Source organism: Pongo pygmaeus, chromosome 10 (genome assembly GCF_028885625.2).
Source record: "Pongo pygmaeus isolate AG05252 chromosome 10, NHGRI_mPonPyg2-v2.0_pri, whole genome shotgun sequence".
Taxonomy (NCBI): domain Eukaryota; kingdom Metazoa; phylum Chordata; class Mammalia; order Primates; family Hominidae; genus Pongo; species Pongo pygmaeus.
In genome coordinates, this window is record NC_072383.2 from 119,531,449 (window position 1) to 119,551,541 (window position 20,093).

General features: G+C 39.6%; 1 protein-coding gene across 2 annotated transcripts in view; it reads right to left on the reverse strand.

The window, feature by feature from the left end:
• Positions 1 to 20,093, reverse strand: part of SPPL3 (signal peptide peptidase like 3) — a 139,937-nt gene that overhangs the window by 14,047 nt on the left and 105,797 nt on the right. For both annotated transcript variants that reach the window (XM_054442719.2, XM_054442720.2), the window contains exons 3-6: positions 13,840 to 13,928; positions 6,764 to 6,883; positions 5,962 to 6,040; positions 4,888 to 5,000 (exon numbers count right to left, since the gene is read on the reverse strand). In XM_054442719.2, the coding sequence (XP_054298694.1) occupies positions 4,888 to 5,000; positions 5,962 to 6,040; positions 6,764 to 6,883; positions 13,840 to 13,928 (401 nt within the window). The remainder of the gene's footprint in view (positions 1 to 4,887; positions 5,001 to 5,961; positions 6,041 to 6,763; positions 6,884 to 13,839; positions 13,929 to 20,093) is intronic.

A 20,093-nucleotide genomic window follows, 5' to 3' on the forward strand; every position in this document is an offset into this window, starting at 1 on the left:
ATGCATAGTGGGTTCTCTAGTACTGAAGCAAACAATCACAGCACATGTTTTTATAAGGGAATACAAGATGCTAAACAAATGACCAAATCTGTCAGAATCAGCAAAGGTGAATTACTACACAGACAGGCATGGGTGATTTTGACTTTGCCTTCCCTGTCTGCGTCATCAAAGGTCTGTACAGTCTAGACCAAGTTACTATACAAACTCAAGGAACTGTTTTAATAGCTTGGTATATGGTAGACACTCAAAAAAAGCATTGAATAACTACTATGAAAACAGATTTACATATTTATAAAAAATAAAAACATATTTAACATTTTATTTCCAAAATGACTGAAAAGTAATTTTTTTTTTTTTTTTGAGACGGAGTCTTACTCTGTTGCCCAGGCTGGAGTGCAGTGGTGTGATCTTGGCTCACTGCAACCTCCACCTCCTGGGTTGAAGCGATTCTCCTGTCTCACCGTTCCGAGTAGCTGGGATTACAGGCGCACACCACCACACCTGGCTAATTTTTGAACTTTTAGTAGAGATGGGATTTCACCATGTTGGCCAGGCTGGTCTCGAACTCCTGACCTCAGGTGATGTGCCCGTCTCAGCCTCCCAAAGTGCTGGGATTACAGGCATGAGCCACTGTGCCCGGCCTGAACAGTAAAATTGACAGTTTCTCTTTAGATGTAGCAGTTCTAAGAAAGTTCCCACATGCATTTACAGAGTCACCACCATGCTCAGCATACAGAATGGTCACATCACCCCCCAAAACCCCTGTGTTTTTTCTTTATAGTCACCCTACTCCTCCACACAAACCCTGCCAACCACTGAGCTGTTCTCCATCACTATAATCTTGTCTTTTTAACAAATGTGTTTTACAATTGTAAGTATAACTTATATTTGTATGCTTTACAATTTGCAATCCACTTGCTAGTTAATTTCCACAGAATACTCAGTTTCTTATGACATTTTACTAACTAACTTGACACACAGACATTTCAAATCATTGTACTGGTCAAAGTCACTTATGAGGAAAAAAAATTCCTAGATGCAGAAGGACAAGTTTTCTGTTTTCCTTAAAGTTTAAAATTTATTTCTTATTAAGATGATTCTGATTCTGGATCCAGAAAAAAAATAGTTTACAATAATTTTTGTCAAATTCTATCCAAATTGACCATGAATAGAACATCCTTGGTTTTGAGTTAATTCATATATTTGATGCAAATGTCTTCTAAAAAAAAATCCAAACAATTACTTAAGCCCAGGAGCGTGAGGTCACAGTGAGTTAGGATCAAATCACCTTATTTGCAGCCTGGACAACAGAGCAAGAACCTTTCTCTAAAACAAATTAAAAATAAAAACCTCAAACAATGGACCAAATACTATGCAGCAAACTTAAGATCAGTCATACAAAGTATATGTAGCCTACAAGATCAGTACTTAGAAATTGTCTGACTAACTTAGCTACTCCAAACTTGAGGCAGTGGACAGTAAGCATCACTCTGGGTGGCTCTGGGCTCAGACAATGATGAATATCAAACCCATCACCTCTGAGCCAGCCCCAGAGCTGCAGGGAAACACTGCCTGATGGAGTGCAGAAGAGCCTCCCAGACCCGGCACTGGTTCCAAAGAACTCTGTCTCCAAAGTCTGGAGTAGCTTTGTGGTTATTTGGAGTAGGTAACAGGAATAGATGCAATCCATACCTGTACCCCAGATTTTCAAATTCTTCCCTTAAAATTTCTTCGGAATTACAAGTAGTATAGAATTGACTGTCTTTATATTTTAACCTTCTTCCCTTTGGAACCACCAAAAGAAAGGAAAAGGTAATAGTTTACAATCCCTTTTAAAGAATTTTACTTTGTGGGGCAGAGCAGTTAGATAAAAAATTTTTGAGATTACGAAAGTGAACTGTGGAAATGTAAGGACTGCATATAAAGGAAGTGAAGGCCAGCTGCGGTGGCTCACGCCTGTAATCCCAGCACCTTGGGAGGCTGAGGCGGGTGGATCACCTGAGGTCAGGAGTTCAAGACCAGCCTGGCCAACGTAGCAAAACCTTGTCTCTACTAAAAATACAAAAAAAAAAAAAAAAAAAAGAAAATTAGCAAGGTGTGGTGGCAGGCACCTATAATCCCAGTTACTCAGGAAGCTGAGGCAGGAGAATACTTGAACCTAGGAGGCAGAGGTTGCAGTGAGCCGAGATCACGCCACTGCACTCCAGCCTGGGCAACAAAGTGAGACTCCGTCTCAAAAAAAAAAAAAAAAACAGAAAACTGGAAACAGAATGATACAGTTTAAAAGAAAAGTTTAAAAACATCTCAAGGGGCTGGGCCTCGTGGTTCAGTACATGCTTGTAATCCCAGTGCTTTGTAGAGATGCAGTCTCACGATGTTGCCCAGGCTGGTCTTGAACTCCTGGCCTCAAGCGATCCTCCCATCTTGGCCTCTCAAAGTGCTGGGAGCCAATGCACTGGCCCCATCCCAGCACTCTGGGAGGACTGCTTGAGGCCAGGAGTTCAAGACCAGCCTAGGTAACATAGTGAGACCCATCTCTATAAAATAATAATAAAAAAAATTGGCTGGGTATGGTGGCTTGTGCCTGTAGTCTCACCTACATGAGAGGCAGAGGTGGGAGGACTGCTTGAGTTCAAGAATTCGGTAAGCACTGATCATGCCACTGCACTCCAGCCTGAGCAACAGAGTAAGGCCCTGTCTCCAAACCAAACCAAACCAAACAAAAAGCCGGGGGAGGCCACGCACAGTGGCTCATGCCTGTGCACTTTGGGAGGCCGAGGCAGGAGGATCGCCTGGGCCCAGGAGTTCAAGACCAGCCTGGCCAACATGAAGAGACCCTGTCTCTATTAAAAAAAAAAAAAAAAAAAAAAGGCTGGTCGTGGTGGCTCACGCCTGTAGTCCCAGAACTTTGGGAGGCCGAGGCGGGTGGATCACCTGAGGTCAGGGGTTCGAGACTAGCCTGACCAACATGGTGAAACCCCATCTCTACTAAAAAATACAAAATTAAAAAAAAAAATACAAAAATTAGCTGGGCATGGTGGCATGTGCCTGCAATCCCAGCTACTTGGGAGGCTGAGGCAGAATAGCTTGAATCCGGGAGATGAAGGTTGCAGTGAGCCAAGATCACACCATTGCACTCCAGCCTGGGCAACAAAAGCGAAACTCCCTCCCCCAAAAAAAAGGTTTTAAGGGAAAAACTAGGAAAATTATGGGTGATTTTCAGAAACAGCCTCCAAGATTCCAAGATGCTTTGGTGGTAAGTATGAATTCTACATAAGGGGTCTGTGGCTGGGATGAGCTAGTTCTCTGAACCTTTGTTTACTCTTTTGAAAATGGGAACAAACAGTAGTACCTACTTCAAAGAGTTGTTCTGAGGATTAAAAGAGATAATCCATGTAAAGCACCTAGCAGATTGCCTAATCCATAAAAAGCACTCAATTCATCCTAGGTATTATTGTCATTATTATTTCATCCTTACCATCAATGAAGAGAAATTCTCATATGCTACAGGTTGGAGTATAAACTACTATCTGAAAGGCAGTATAATAATAGGTATAGATTTTTTTAATGCAAAAATTCTGTTCCAGGGATTTCATGTCTAAGTATTCATCCTTAATACTCTAAAGTTATTGAAAAGGATATGATATACTTTTATGTAATGATATAGACATGTATTTATATCATTAAAGTATATGATGTATATCACATACATAATGCAGGTTATATATAACACGTTATATTACATATACTACATATATAATATAGAGCATAATATGATGCATTATATTACAATCTAATCCCATTTCCTTATTGTTACTTTTTTTTTTTGAGACAGAGTCTCGCTCTGTTGCCCAGGCTGGAGTGCAGTGGCTCGATCTTGGCTCACTGCAAGCTCCGCCTCCCAGGTTCACACCTCCCGAGTTCTCCTGCCTCAGCCTCCCGAGTAGCTGGGACTACAGGTGCCTGCCACCACTCCCAGCTAATTTTTTGTATTTTTAGTAGAGACAGGGTCTCACCATTTTAACCAGGATGGTCTTGATCTCCTGACCTCGTGATCCGCCTGCCTCAACCTCCCATTACAGGCATGAACCACCACGCCCGGCCCTTATTGTTACTTTTTAAAGAGACAGGGTCTCACTCTGTTGCTGAGGCTGGAGTGCAGTAGCATGATCATAGCTCTCTGTAATCTTGAACTCTTGGGCTCAAGGGATCCTCCCACCTCAGCCTCCCAAGTAGCTGGAACCACAGGTGCACCATGCCCAGATGATTTTTATTTTTGTAGAAATGGGATCTTGCTATGTTGTCCAGACTGGTCTTGAACTCTTGGTCTCAAGTGATCCTCCTGCCTCAGCCTCCCAATGTGCTGCGATTACAGGCATGAGCCATTGTGCCAAGCCTCCATTTATATAAGAAAGCATAGTCTGCACAAAAACTTGTACATTAATATTCAAAGAAGCATCATTCATAATAGCCTAAAACGTGGAAACAACTGGTAAACGAATAAATAAAATTAGTGTATCCATACAATGGAACAGTATTCAGCCATAAAAAGGAAGTGCTGATACAGGTTACAACATGGACGAACCTTGAAAAGATGCTAAGTGAAACAAGTCAGACACAAAAGGCCACATAATGTATGATTCCATTTATGGAAAATGTCCAGAATGGAGAAATCCATAGAAACAGAAAATAGAGACTAGCGGATACCTGGGGCTGGGGTGGGGTGGTGGGTAAGGGGAATGACCGCTCATTGGTTTTGGCGGGGGTGGCTGTGAAAATGCTCTAAAAGTTTATTGTAGTGATGGTTGTACAGCTCTGTGAATATCCTAAAGTATCTATAAAACTCTATAAAGTAAAATTACAATTTGTCACAAATTAGTCACTCACCATCCATGAGAAGCCAATGGCCAGTGAGAACCCAGATGAGGACGAGCATGACAGACAGAGAGAATGACAGCAACTCAGCAGCAGTGAAACGTCCACAGCAACCAAAGGAAATCCTGGAAAACACACAACACTTATTGGACAGTGGTCACACTATGCAGTAACCAAATTCTCCTTTGGTATTTCATGATCAGAGTTCATGATGGCTGGATTAGAATAGCAGATAATACCAAGATAGCTGGAAATCCAAAATACCCAATCCTTTTTTGGAGAAACCTATGGAAAGCTAACAGGAATATACTTCTGCACCAACTGATAATGTCTTTTTGGGACCAATTATCAACATGGGCATTTAGAAGTTTGAAGTGACAATATCGACCTCTGGAAAAGCTAGTAAGTATGGAGGAAATTCTATTCTTATGAGGAAAACAAAATGAAGAAATGCCAACAATTCAACTCATTTACCAAAGATGGTATCACTCTATTTAGAAGATTGTAAATCTTTTGGTTATCACTAATTCCTGCGAACATCAGCTGCCACCAGTGACTGGTTTCCTAAGTGCGTTCAGCATCTCCATTAGCACAGAATTTTGTTTCCGTGCAGCAATGACTTTCAGAGTTAAGGTGTGAACACTAGGATTAAACGCAAGTAGGTAGCATATCTAGGCCACCGAAGACCAAAGGCAAAGAATAACGTTTGAGTTCAACCACTATTCTCATATTTCATCAACTCACAGTAAAGGAATAAAAGCACCGTTTCAAAAGAAAACTGCTCATCTTTCAATGATCTAAGTAGGAAGCACATTACAATGACTCAGACTTCCTAAGTTTTGTTTGTATTTCCTCTGACATGAGAAGGTACAAAAGGAAGTACTAGCTTCTGGCTTTAAAGATCAAATGTCTCACTTCCCGGTCTTCTGGCATTTCTGTGCTCCAGCCAATACCAGAAATTGAGAATCCTAATAATGCTATCAAATATGACAAATACCAGAAATTGAGAATCCTAATAATGCTATCAAATATGACAGAAAAATATATACAAGTTTATAATTTAAGAGGAAAGTCCCAAGTCCTTACTTGTTCTGAGGTGAGCAGGGTCTTGTTAAATACTGGCACATCGGGAGGAGAAGAAAAGCAAAAGCTATCGTTGCAAGAACTAGAGAAAGAAAAGGTATAATTTTTTTAAACAACTGTAAGAAAAATGGCATGACTTACAGAAACTTCATTCCCCCAAACACTAGACAAGTGGGTATGGTTAATTGACTAGAGAAGAAAAATGTCATCCTTTAATACTGCACAAAAAATCTCTTCATTATTAAAAAAAAGTACCTGATTTGAAGTAGGGGAAAGCATAGGTAAGTTTTCTAAAAGATAAACAGCAGGCCAGCGGATGACCTCCTAACAAGTCTTGTAGCATTTTGCTGATTTTTTTTTTTACATTTCCATCAATGCTTAGCTTGAAAACACATCAAAGAGCTGACAGTCCAATCACTTTGATTAGCTATCCATGTTTCTACCTGCAAGAACGTGGGTAGAGGCTGACAATGGCCTCTATGCCAAGCTCAACCTTCTGGTAATCTAGAAAAAGTGCCACAGCCAAATCACAGCAATACTGCTCTGGTGTCATAGAATTCCTGCACTTTCACGTCTCCAGCCTTTCTTTCAGATTGTGTGGGCAGGTCTCAACAGATGACGTGGATCAAGCAGTTCAAGGAGGAGTTGGGGAAGGGCGGCATGGTTGAGACAGAGAAGGCGAAGCCAAGATGTATAAGGAAAAACTTACATGACATGGTATATAAATCTTAATTTTTGAACAATGATAAAGGTGAAAAATTTTTCTTTTAGTATGTTAAGACTAGACAGAGAAACTCATATTTACCTGCTGTACATATTGTAAAAACTACTTGAACTGAGTCAAAGAAGAAGAACATTACTAAAAGAGAGACAGATGCTCCAATTGGAAGGAACAGAGCCTGGGTAGAGTCAATTGTTTGGATGCCTGAAAGAGAAAAACAGACAGATTAATAACTTATTATGCACCAGGCACTGTGCCTATGCACTTAATATACATTAACTTGCAAAAATGCAGACAGTTCTACGGATTATATGTAGGGCATGGATTATCCAGGCCCTACGAGTCTTTCTTTCCCAACGAGATTATGAGCTCCTTGTTCTCTTCATGGTGCCTTTCATTACAGCAGACACTCAAGAATATCTGTTGAAGTGAACTACTACCTCCTGGTGTTAACCATCTGGATGACAGGATCCAAACCACCATTGAGAACATTAAGAGGTAGTAAAAACCCAGATTAGTCCATTTGGGTAAATCTGTGGTCTTGAATATAGGTTTGGTAAAAGAGGTGGTTTAAACCCATTGACTAAAAGGACTTCTCATCACCTATGGGTTTAAGGTACTCATTTTCACTCTTTCCCATTGTTCCTAATAGTTGAGAACTGACTTGGCTGACAGGGGGAGGAGGAGGACAAAAAGCCATAGCTGAAAACAGCAAGTCAGAAAAATTTTATTTGGCCAGATGTGGTAGCTCACACCTGTAATCCCAGGACCTTGGGAGGCTGAAGTGGAAGGATGGCTTGGGACCAGGAGTTCAAGACCAGCCTGGGCAACACAACGAGACCCCCGTTTCTATCTATTAATATTTACAAAAAAAAATTTTTTTTATTTTATGGGAACATTTTAAGGTACCAGAATAGGAGATGAATGGGGGAAAATAATCTCTTGGGCTAGAGTAGGATTGAGCACAAGGGTTCTCAATTCTTGGCTTCCCATTAGAGTTTTAAAAAAATTACAAAGCCCAGGTCCAATCCCAGACAAATTAAATGAAATCACAGGGGTTAGGCCCAACTAAAAACTCCTCACAAAACTGTATTTTGCATCTAGGGTTGAGAACCATTAATAGAGTAGTTTTGGTAGAGAAGGAAAACATGGCAAACTCCAATAACCACTGAATGAAAAAAAATTACCAGTTTTATCTTGTCTCACTTCCAAATTAACTCTACTGAGATGTCATAAAAGTGCACAAAAGGAATCAAAGAAATCTTCATATGATCTATAATACGAAATAATAGAAGAAAAAGGCTGGGTGTGGTGGCTCATGTCTGTAATCCCAGCTACTTGGGAGGCTGAAATGGGAAGATCACTTGAGCCCAGGAGTCTAAGGCAAAAAAAAAAAAAAAAAAAAAGGAAAAGTCTCTTCATTATATTAAGGCCACAAATAAAATATGTAACCAGGATAAACATAGCAAGACACAAAGGGTTGCAATGATCAACAAAATTTCTCTTAGGTATTTAAATTTGCCTGTCCCCAAAAGAGTTATTTAGGGTTTTTGATTGACTAAATCTATAAAACAAAATGCTTCTCAGGGACTAGGTGAAGTAATTCACTTAGGAATAGGACAATTCAATTTAGGAAAAGTGAACTATGTGTCATGACAAACAGAAATTATCTTGGAAGCAGTCTGTCCTGACCCTAGTCAAATCCATTCAGCTTGGCCCACGGATCACTTCGGGAAGTGTATCCATGAGACAAAACTCTATGAAATCTCTAACTAAATTTTACCTAAATAGTTTTTAAATGTAAGTGCTCTACTGTAGTTCAAAGAACTGCTAGAGGAAGCTACAGATTTTCAGTGCCTTTCACTACAGAAAATAATGGTTTCTCAGATAAATAACTTTATCATGGGAACAAAGCATCATGGAGTCTATAGACAGATTATACTGATTCAAAGTATGAACAGAAAATTAAATGGCTAGCTAGAATAAAGACTGTAGTGGTGAGGTATGTAAGAGATGCATTTGTTTATAATAAATGCTAAATTTTAAAAGTTCAGTCTGCAATTAAATGCAAAACTGAATACAAAGGACCTTTCTGGCATATTAGATAGAATGCACAGATTTTTTTTTTTTTTTTAAACCACAGATTTTTGAACCAGGAGGCAATGTCACAGGGCAAGTAAAGCGCCTTTAGTTCCTGACAATATGCTACCTAAAACAATGTCCATGACTTCAGTACTCCATTTCCTAAAGTTCTGGAGATAAAGGTCTTGAATGGGAAGGAGGTAATTAATTAGAAATTTTAGCCAAACTCCAGTAACTTAAAAACAAAGCAAAACTGAGCAAAGCAAAACAGAGTAGCCATAATTGGGAGGACATATGCAAGTGCAGTTGCATTATCTTTAAGGCAAAAATCAACATAGGAAATAGGCTTGGTAATGGAATTAAAAATTCTGTACAGTAACATCATTTTTAACATTCAATGAACATGGCTACAGGCTAAATGTATGTCTGGTATGGAATAGACACTAAGCAATAAACCAATAACTATTACGAAAATTACTGATTTTACACCTCCCTGTAAGAAGGATGCTTTTGACTATTTGCTGAACACTTATTATACGGTAAGCAACAGGAGGGATTAAAAGAAAGTCATTTCCAGATCTCATGAAGTTTACAATCTAAGCAAGGAGATTAAGATGTATACCTCTACTAAAGATGAGAATCCCAACTATAAATCTCCATCAATCTTTATAACTCAAATAAGTTATAACTGAAGTTTAGTAAAAGTCTTTAAGATGTCAGATAACTGGGCGGGGGTGTACATGGCTTCTTTTTAAAATTCCACTTAATACTAAATGAAGGACTGATGTGCCACGGGAAAATAAATTTCTATATTGGCTTCTTGGGGGCAGATACAGAAGTTAGAACAAGGTCACGGGAAATCAGAGGACCTGGAGGGAACTCTTGCCCTCCACCCTCACTCCTGTCACTTTCGTTCTAACCTTTTTTATGGTGAAGCATCACATCCCGAAAAGCACAAAAATGTAGAGTTCAGTGAATTATTACATATTTAATACCACTCAAGTCAAGAAACAAACCAACCCCAGAAATCTTCCTTTGTGTCCCTCTCAATCACTACTCTCTCTCTCTCATTCTCCTGAAGGGAACCACTATCCTGACTTTTATGACACATGTTTTCCACCCAAGCATGCATCCTTAAATACTATTTTGCCTGTTTCCTAAATTTTATATACATTGAGTTATGTAGTTTTCTTTTGTGTCTGGCTTCTTTCACTCAACGTTATTTGGGAGAATTATCCATGCTGTTTTATGTAGCTATAGCAGTTCACTTGTTTTCACTGTATGAATACAGTAAAATTTATTTATCTATTCTATGGTTGACATTTGGGTTGTTTCCAATTTTTTGGTTATTACAAATGCTGCTGCTCTAGGCACTCTTGCACATGACTTGATGCACATGTATTTGTTGGATATATAACTAGGAGTGACACTGCTGGGTCCAAGGGTGTTTATACTGTCACCTTTAGTAGGTAACGTCAAACTGCCTTCCAAAGTGACTGTGCTAATGCATGCTCTCCAATAATGCAAGAGGGTTCTTTGTTGTTGCCGTGCATCCTCATCAACACTGGGAATGGTCAAGGTTTTTAATTTTAGCTATTCTGGTGGTGGGCATGTAGCGCTTTTTCATTACTAATGCACGCTCTCCAATAACGCAAGAGGGTTCTTTGTTGTTGCTGTGCATCCTCATCAACACTGGGAACGGTCAAGGTTTTTAATTTTAGCTATTCTGGTGGTGGGCATGTAGCGCTTTTTCATTACTGTCTTCACTTTTTCACTTTTACTTTTCTGCTTTCTAATGAGTTGAGTGCCATAGTTCCTGGCAGGCCTGATCAACTCTTCCTCTTCTGTGTTTCGAGTTGCCCAGATAGGTGGAACATTATTATAATCTGAAGTAATAATTACCCAGTCTTTTGGTCAAATACCCTAGGGCACCCTGCAGTGAGAAACTTTCAATTACAAACTGATTTCTCCATTTTTAAGTTCTGATTTTTTGGGGCATGAGTCACACGGCCCATCTAACCCTCTGTCGAGTCTCACTTAATGCTTCTCCTTCTTCTAGCTCCTATTATACTCAAGGACAGTCGAATCATTTCTGACATACTCAAAGCATGTAATCATAAGAGTAACCGTTCACCCATGTACCCCACCAATGACGCTGGCTACACTTACAACTTTTCCTACTCTCCTGTCTCTTTACAAATTCCTTGTTTCTTATTATTTTGGGAGTGGGCAGCTACAATCTTTTAAAAACTTCTCTGATTACTGTCTCCTTCAATCAGTCTGAAACACTCCTGACAAAATCTTAACACTAAATTTATACTTTCTTTTTCTTAAAACCTTCTCCCCAGTTGGTTCCACATTGTTAATCATCCAGGACTTCCATCTCCTTAGCACCTACACCTCTCTGTTTCTCTGTTCATCTTTCTGGCTATTATTTCTTTGATTCTTGATAAATGCATCCTGTTTTCCATGTCATCCTTTCAATCTATAATAATTTTATATTCCATAATAAAGTACTGGTCGGCCATCTTTGTAATGGCTTCTTCATTATGTTCTTCTTTGAGGAAGTGAATTTTGCAGTCTATGCTAATCTGTCCTTATCCCATTGGTATCCACTGCTCAGAGCAGGCACTGAAGAAATGTTGTCAAGGATAATTTAATACAACATAGCTGGCAGAGTTAAGAAAGACCATTTAGGCTGGGTGCAGTGGCTCATGCCTATAATCCCAGCACTTTGGAAGGCCAAGGCTGGAGGATCACTTGAGGTCAGGAGTTCAAGACCAGCCAGGGCAACATGGTGAAACCCCATCTCTACTGAAAATACAAAAATTAGCCAGGTGTGGTGGTGGGTGCCTGTAATCCCAGCTACTCAGGAGGTGGAGGCAGGAGAATCACTTGAGCCCGGGAGGCGGAGGCTGCAGTCAGCAGAGATTGCACCTCTGCACTCCAGCCTGGGTGACAGAGTGAGACTCTGTCTCGAAAAAACAAAAGAAGAAAGAAAAAAAAAAAAAAAAGAAAAAGAGCATTTAAAAAAGAAGTATTCTAGCACTCTTTAGACTGTGCTTCATGAACAAAAAATAAAAAAGCTTATGTTGGCTGGGTGCGGTGGCTCATGCCTATAATCCCAGCACTTTGGGAGGCCGAAGTGGGTGGATCACTTGAGATCAGGAGTTTGAGACCAACCTGGCCAACAGTGCGAAACCCCATCTCTACTAAAAATACAAAAATTAGCCAGGCATGGTGGCGAGCGCCTGTAATCCCAGCTACTCGGGGGCTGAGGCTGAAGAATTGCCTGAACCCAGGTGACAGAGGTTGTAGTGAGCCGAGATCACGTCACTGCACTCCAGCCTGAATGACAGAGCAAGACTCCGTCTCAAAAAAAAAAAAAAAAAAAAAAAGAGCTATATTACCAGGTAACTTCTTTCCACTGTACGGACTGACACAACCATTTCTTGTTTTTGAGGTAAACTTAGACATAATAATATAGGTAGATTTCTTTTAGTTTCTGTGATGCAATGTACAGTAGATTTATAATTTGGTTTAAGAACAACACTTGCATATGTGCTACATAATACAGGACTTTTAAAAAGAGTTTCAGGAGTATAAACTGATTTGGCTTAAAATGTTGACAGAAGGTAAGCTGCTATGTAATAATTTAATCTAAAAATCAGATTTTGCACCAGATTTTACGTGGTTCCTTGCACTGGTAATAACTACTGGTATGGAATTTTATATCATACAAGGATCCAAGTCATAAATTTAAGAAAAGACTCATTATATTTAAATGATTCTACTTACCGTCTTTATCATGCCCAGTTTGGCACTGCCAGGGACAATGAAACCCATGTGACTGGGCCTGTGCCCGGTGAAAACTGGGCAAATACAACTAGGTTGACAGTGCACTATAATAACTGGAGAAGCTAAGATACATAATAAGTGATCTCTTTTCAATTTAACATCCATGGTCCTCCAATCAATATTTGATCTACCTTTTTATTAGATCTCTAGCATTTCCTCTCTCTTAGGTGGCGACCCTACCCTGTTCTATAGGTCGTGATCTCTGTGCCTGTTATTATATGCTCCCCTAACCTGAAATGACGACTTCTCCACCAATCCACACTCACTAAGTCAAACCCACCTTCTCTTGTTAAAGAAACCTTATCTGACCCATTGCTGCTCACCTGACTTGCCCGTCTCTTTATGCTCTTTCTACATGGATGTCAAAATGATTTCATCTGTAGAACTTCCTCTGATAATAGCTGTATGTTCAGAGGGATTCTGAGGCTATGGTGAGGGTCACTGAAAAAAGGTACTTGCCCCATACATAGGAGGTGAAGAGGTATTTGCCCTCTCTATCTTGGCACTTTTTTTTTTTTTTGAGACGGAGTTTCGCTCTTGTTGCCCAGGCTGGAGTGCAATGGCACGATCTCGGCTCACTGCAACCTCTGCCTCCTGGGTTCAAGCGATTCTCCTGCCTCAGGAGTAAGCGATACTCAGCCTCAGGAGTAGCTGGAATTAGAGGCATGCGCCACCACACCGGGCTAATTTTGTATTTTTAGTAGACAGGGTTTCTCCATGTTGGTCAGGCTGATCTTGAACTCCCAACCTCAAGTGATCTGCCTACCTTGGCCTCCCAAAGTGCTGGGATTACAGGCGTGAGACACTGTGCCTGGATATCTTGGCACTTCTTAAAAAACATCTTGACAAGAATTTCTCTTGTACTTTTGCATCTTTCAAAAGATCTAACGGAATGTTGAGTACATGGCAGATCTCAATATAAATGTATTAATATTATCAAATCAAGTCACTTCAAATTCAGATCTTTCCATAAGCATCAAACACATCAAACATTTTTATTAATGCTATTGAGGTACAATTACATACCGTAAAATTCACTCATTTTAAGTATAATTCAATGTTTTTTATACCAATCATAAATCCTTGAACCCAGTAAATTATTAACTGGAGGTATAGAAATAGCCAAATTAAGAAAACTATGTTTTCTTAACAACAAATTTAATTTAAAACAAATTAAGAAAACTATATGTACAGAAGTTAATTGACATAAAATATCTTACTATTATTGGTGCTGTTGCCATTGAAAGACCCAGAAGAACTATTACTGTCTTTCTCCTTATCTTGATTTTCAAAGTCCATATTAAGGGACCTGTGGAAAAAAAATTTGTAGTTAAGTTGTAGTTTTGCTTACGAAAAAAGGTCCGAAAAGTCATAATGTGACAATATTTTTAAATGCCAAGGAATTAGGAAAGTAGGTCTCTTTTGAACAACTCTGAAAAATAGCTCGTCACATTTTAAAAAACAATCTTCAGTCCTTCCAATGTGTCAGTTCAAGAGTTTTCCTGACTGCAGATGAAAGCATCCCAATGCAGCTGAATCTTCCACTCCTATCTCTGAGCATATCATATCCTTAATTACTTCCTTATGATAAAAACCTAGAAGGAGAAATGTCAAAGGGCAAGCACATTTTGAGACTTTTACCTACCACACAACTGTTTGCAAAAAGGCTGCATCAATTTACTCTCTTAGCAGTGTATGAGAGCACTCATTTCCCTATACCCTGTCAGCTGTGATTCAACAACAAAAAAAATTTGAGTGTCTTCTATATCTGGAACTGTTCTAGGTACTAGAGGGACAATAAATAGCAAACACAAGACTGGATTTTATATTCAAGCGGGGAGACATAATAGACCAGAAAAGTAAGTTCAATACACAGTGTGTTCATGGCAGGTGCTAAGGAGGAAAAGTAGGAAATGCAGGGGTTAGGGTTTGAAATTTAGACAGGATGGACAGGAAGGCCTCACTGACAGTGACTTCAGAGTCAAGACCTGAAGGAAGTAGTCACTGTCAATCTGGGGAACTAAAAATGGCATGTCACTTTGATTTAGAATTCTTTAACCAGTGAATAATGTTGTATACAAAAGCTTGCTCATTTATTTCTTTTTTTTGTGAACTATCTGTCCAAGTTCTTAGCTAATTTCCTACTAGTATTTTCCTGTAAAGAAGGTGTTTGTGGGTGCAGTGGCTCACGCCTGTAATCCCAGCACTTTGGGAGCCCCAGGTGGGCGGATCACATGGTCAGAAGATCGAGACCATCCTGGCCAACATGGTGAAACCCCATCTCTACTAAAAATACAAAAATTAGCTGGGCGTGGTGGTGTGTGCCTGTAGTTCCAGCCACTTGGGAGGCTGAGGCAGGAGAACTGCTTGACCCCAGGAGGCAGAGGTTGCAGTGAGCCAAGATTGCGCCACTGCACTCTAGCCTGGGAACAGAGTGAGACTGTCTCAAAAAAAGTTTTTCTTTTGCAAAAGAACTTTCCGTTATGAAGGTCTTTATCTGCACTGACAAGTGCTGTGGACATTAGCCACATCATGTGATCACTGAAATGTGGCTGGTAGGACAGAGGAACTGACTTCTAAAACTATACAACTTTTAGATAAAAACACATGGTAAATCTCTGTGACCTTGGATTTGGAGTAGATTCTTAGATATGATGCCAAAAACACGAGTAAAAAACAGAGAAAAACTTAAAAAACTTATGTGCTTCAAAGGACACTAACAAAAAGGTCAAAAGACAACCCACAGGATGGGAGAAAATCTTTGCAAATCATGTATCTGATAAGGGACTTGTGTCTAGGATATATAAAGAACTTTTACACCTCAATAATAAAAAAGACAACCTGATTTTAAAATGAACAAAGGATCTGAAGAGACATTTCTTCAAAGAAGATACACAAATAGCCAATGAGCCCATGAGAAGATGTTCAACACTGTTAGTCATCAGGGAAATACAAGTCAAAACCACGAGAAACTGGCTGGAAGCGGTGGCTCACGCCTGGAATCGCAGCACTTTGAGAGGCTGAGGCAAGAGGATCACTCGAGACCCATGTTGGCAACACAGTGAGACCTTGTCTCTATAAAAAATAAAAGAATTAGCTGGGTGTGGTGGCATGTGCCTACAGTCTCAGCTACTCGGGAGGCTGAGGTAGGAGATCACTTGAGCCCAGGAGGTCAAGGCTGATGGCACCACTGCACTCCAGCCGAGCAACAAGGTGAGACACTGTCTCCTCAAAACAAAACAACCACCATGAGAAACCACTTCACACATAGCAGGATGGCTATAATGAAAAAGTCAGATAACTAAGTGTTGGCAAGGACACAAGGATGTAAAACTGGAACCTTCATACACTACTAGTGGGAATGTGAACTGGTGCAGACACTTTGGAAAACAGAATCTAACCATGTTGACACCCTGACCTGAGAATTCCAATCTCCAGAGCTCTGAAAAAATAAATTTGTTGTTTAAGCCACCCAGTCTATGGGTATTTCATGGCAGCCTGGGCTAATGCAGATCAGATTTCATACCTGAATCCTTTTAAATGTATTGAGATTTGTTTCATGTCCCCATATATGGTCTGCATTAGTAAATATTCCACATACACTTGAGAAGAGTATGTGTTCTGTTGTTGGATGGAACATTCTATAAATGTCAATTAGGTCAAATTGATTAAGAGTATTGTTGAAATCCACTGTATCTTTGCTGATTTTCTGCCTACATATTCTATCAGTTATTGAGAGTGGTACTGAAATCTTCAGCTATATTTGTGAATTTATTTCTCCTTGGAGTTCTCTCAGTTTTTGCTTCATGTATTTTGAAGATCTTTTATTAGATACATAAACATTTATCATTGTTGTGTTCTCTTGCTTAATTGACCCCTTTGTCATTACAAAATAACCTTCTTGTCTGTGGTAGTATTCTTTACTCTGAAAGCTGCTTTGTCTTATATAATTACAGCCATTCCAGCTTTCTGTAGATGAGTATAAGCAGCATATCTTTTCCCAACCTTTTACTTTTAACATTTTTTTTTTTAATCCTAACCACTAGACAACAGGGATTAACCTTTTTTGGCTTTATTTTTGTAGTGTGCTTCTTGTAAGCAGCATATATTTGGGTCTTGCTTTTTTATTCAATTTCACAATTGCTGTTTTATTTTTATTTTTAATTTTTTGAGACAGAGTCTCAATCTGTCACCCAGGCTGGAGTGCAACAGTGTCGTATTGGCTCACTGCAACCTCTGCCTCCCAGGTTCAAGCAATTCTCCTACCTCAGCCTCCCGAGTAGCTGGGACTACAGGTGCATGCCACCACACCCCGCTAACTTTTGTATTTTTAGTAGAGACGGGGTTTCACTATGTTGGCCAGGCTGGTCTTGAACTCCTGACCTCATGATCTGCCTGCCTTGGCCTCCCAAAATGCTGGGATTACAGGCATGAGCCACCGCACCTGGACAATTGCTGTTTTAAAGAGGTGTGTAGACCAATTTCATTGAATGTGATCAGTGATACAATTAAGTTTGAGACTAACATCTTACTATTTGTATCCTACTTGTCCTATTTTATTTCCCCTTAACCTGACTTTGTTTGGATTAATATAGCATTTTTTATGATCCAATTTGATCTCCTTTGTTGTCCTATAAGCTATAACTCTTTGCTCTTTAATTTTAATGGCTGCTGGAGGGTTTATAGTGTACATCTTTAACACAGTCTACCTTCCGGTTATATTGTAACATTCATGTATAGTATAAACACCTTACAACAGTTTATACTTATTTCCCTCCCTCAATCTTTGTGCTACTGTGGCCATGCATTTAACTCTTACATGTTCTCTTATAAACCTCACAATATATTATGTTTGTTTATGTCGTCAATTATCACTCATTCATTCATCTCACTATGTTGCCCAGGCTGGTCTCAAACATCTGGGCTTGAGCAATCAATCCTTCTGCTTCAACCTGCCAAGTAGCTGGGATTACAGGCACACACCACTGTGCCCAGCTCCAGTCAATTATCTTTTACACAACTGTAAATCAGAAAAAAAACTTTTATTGATGCATGTTCATTTCTGGTGATCTTAACTCCCTTGTATAAATACAGATTTACAGCTGGTACCATTTTCATTCTGCTCAAAAGACTTCCTTTAACATTTTTTAGTGTAAGACAGCTGGTGATGAGATTAATTCTTTCAGGTAGTGTATGGTACGTCAGAAAACATCTTTACTTTGCCTTCATTTTTAAAAGATATTTTTGCCATAGAATTTTACAGTGACAGTTTTTTCTTCCTGTACTTTAAAGCTACCATTACATTGACTTTTCACTTGTATTTTCAAATCTGACATCACCCTCATCTTTTCTCCTCTGTACCTGACATGCTTTTTTTGCCCCCTTTGGCAGCCTTGGGGATTCTCTTTTACCACTCATTTTGAGCTACTGATTATGTGTCTTGATGTAGTTTTCTTCATGTTTTTTGTGCTTGGAGTTCATTAAGCTTTTGAATCTGCAGATTATAATTATCATCAAATTTAGAAAAAACTTGGCCATTATTTCTCCATGTATTATTCTGTCCCTCCCTTTTTTCTCCTCTTTCAGGGACTCCATTACCCATATAGTAGGCCACTGGAGGTTTCTCTCTAATGTTCAATGATAGCTCCATTATGCTCTTTTCATGTTTAAAAAAATTATTCTTTTCTGTACTTCATTTTGGATTAATTTCTATTGCTGTGCCTTCAAGTTCACTAATCTTTTCTTCTGCAGTTTCTAATTGCTGTTAATCCCATCCAGTGTATTTTTCATCTCAGACACTGTTGTCTTCATTTCTGAAAGTTTGATTTGGTTCTTCTTTATAATCTCCATGTTGGCCAGGCACAGTGGTTCACGACTGTAATCCCAGGAGTTTGAAACCAGCCTGGCCAACATGGTGAAACCCTGTCTCTACTGAAAATACAAAAATTAGCTGGGCATGGTGGCGCAAACCTATAGTCCCAGCTACTTGGGAGGCCGAGGCAGGAGAATCGCTTGAATCCGGAAGGCAGAGGTTGCAGTGAGCTGAGATCACGCCGCTGCACTCCAGCCTGGATGACAGAGCAACTCCGTCTCAAAAAATAAAATAAAAATAATCTCCATGTATCTAACTTTTTGTATATATGGAATACAATTATATCTGTTTTGATGTACTTTGCTCATGCTAACATCTGTGTCTGTTCTGGGTCAGTTCTGATTGATTATTTTCCTCATCCTGGGTCATGTGTTCCTTCTTTTTTGCCTGTCTGGTCATCTCTGCATGTATGCTAGACATTGTAAATTTTACCTTAAATATTTTTTATTCCTATTAATTTTGAGCTTTGATCAGGGATGCTGTTAGATACCTGGCTTTATTTTTGTTTCCATGATTTATTAGGTGGGTCTGAAGCAGTGCTCAGTCTAGGGTAATTATTCTCTATCATTGAGGCAAGATCTGAGTACTCTATCCAATGCCAAATGAATTGTAAGTTTTTCCAATCAGGCTTTTGGAAACAGGTACTCTCCCTTCTAATCCTTTCACATTATTCTTTCCTCCACCTTAGGTGATTTCCACATATGCATACACTAAATACTGTGGTGAGGCTGGGTGCGGTGGTTCACGCCTGTAATCCCAGCACTTTGAGAGGCCAAGGCAGGCAAATCACAAGGTCAGGAGTTCGAGACCAGCCTGGCCAACATGGTGAAACCCCGTCTCTACTAAAAACACAAAAATTAGCCAGGCATGGTGGTGGGTGCCTGTAATCCCAGCTACCCGGGAGGCTGAGGCAGGAGAATTTCTTGAACCCGGGAGGCAGAGGTTGCAGTGAGCCAAGATTGTGCCACTGCACTCCAGCCTGGGCAACAGAGTGAGACTCCATCTCAAAACAAACAAACAACAAACAAAAAAACTGGGATGAATGTTCAAGGATTCTGTGTAGATCTCTGGGTTTTTTCATTTTGCAGCTCTCTTTTCTTTTGTACTCTGTTCTATTAACTCTAGCTGCCTCTAGCCGTCTCTTTGGACTCTTAGTTCCATCTCTTCAACTTAAGAAATCTTTCTCTCTGCACCATGAGTGGAAACTATCTTAAGATAGTTTGACAGGAAAGTAACTATGATGGGAAAACTATTCCTCAACTCTCAGGAATACAGTCCTTTGTTGTCTGACGAAAAATATCTTGAAAACTGCTGTGTTATGAGGGTTTACATGTTTTTTATTGTTTTTAAAGTTGTTTCATGTGGGATGGTAATTCAGTCTCTGTTTCTCTATCTTGGCTGGAAGTACAAGTGGCTCTAGGTAGTTCTTTTAAATAGGTCCTGAACTGGGCAGATGTTTAAGTGAAGGAAAAGGCCTTTTAAAATTTCTTGTTCATGTCCCCGGGGGTACCGAAACATTGATGAATTTTATCCCTTTCTTTAGGAAACCAGAGGATCCTATCCTATAATGAAGAGGTAGGTCGTAATCCTTCCTGGAAGAAA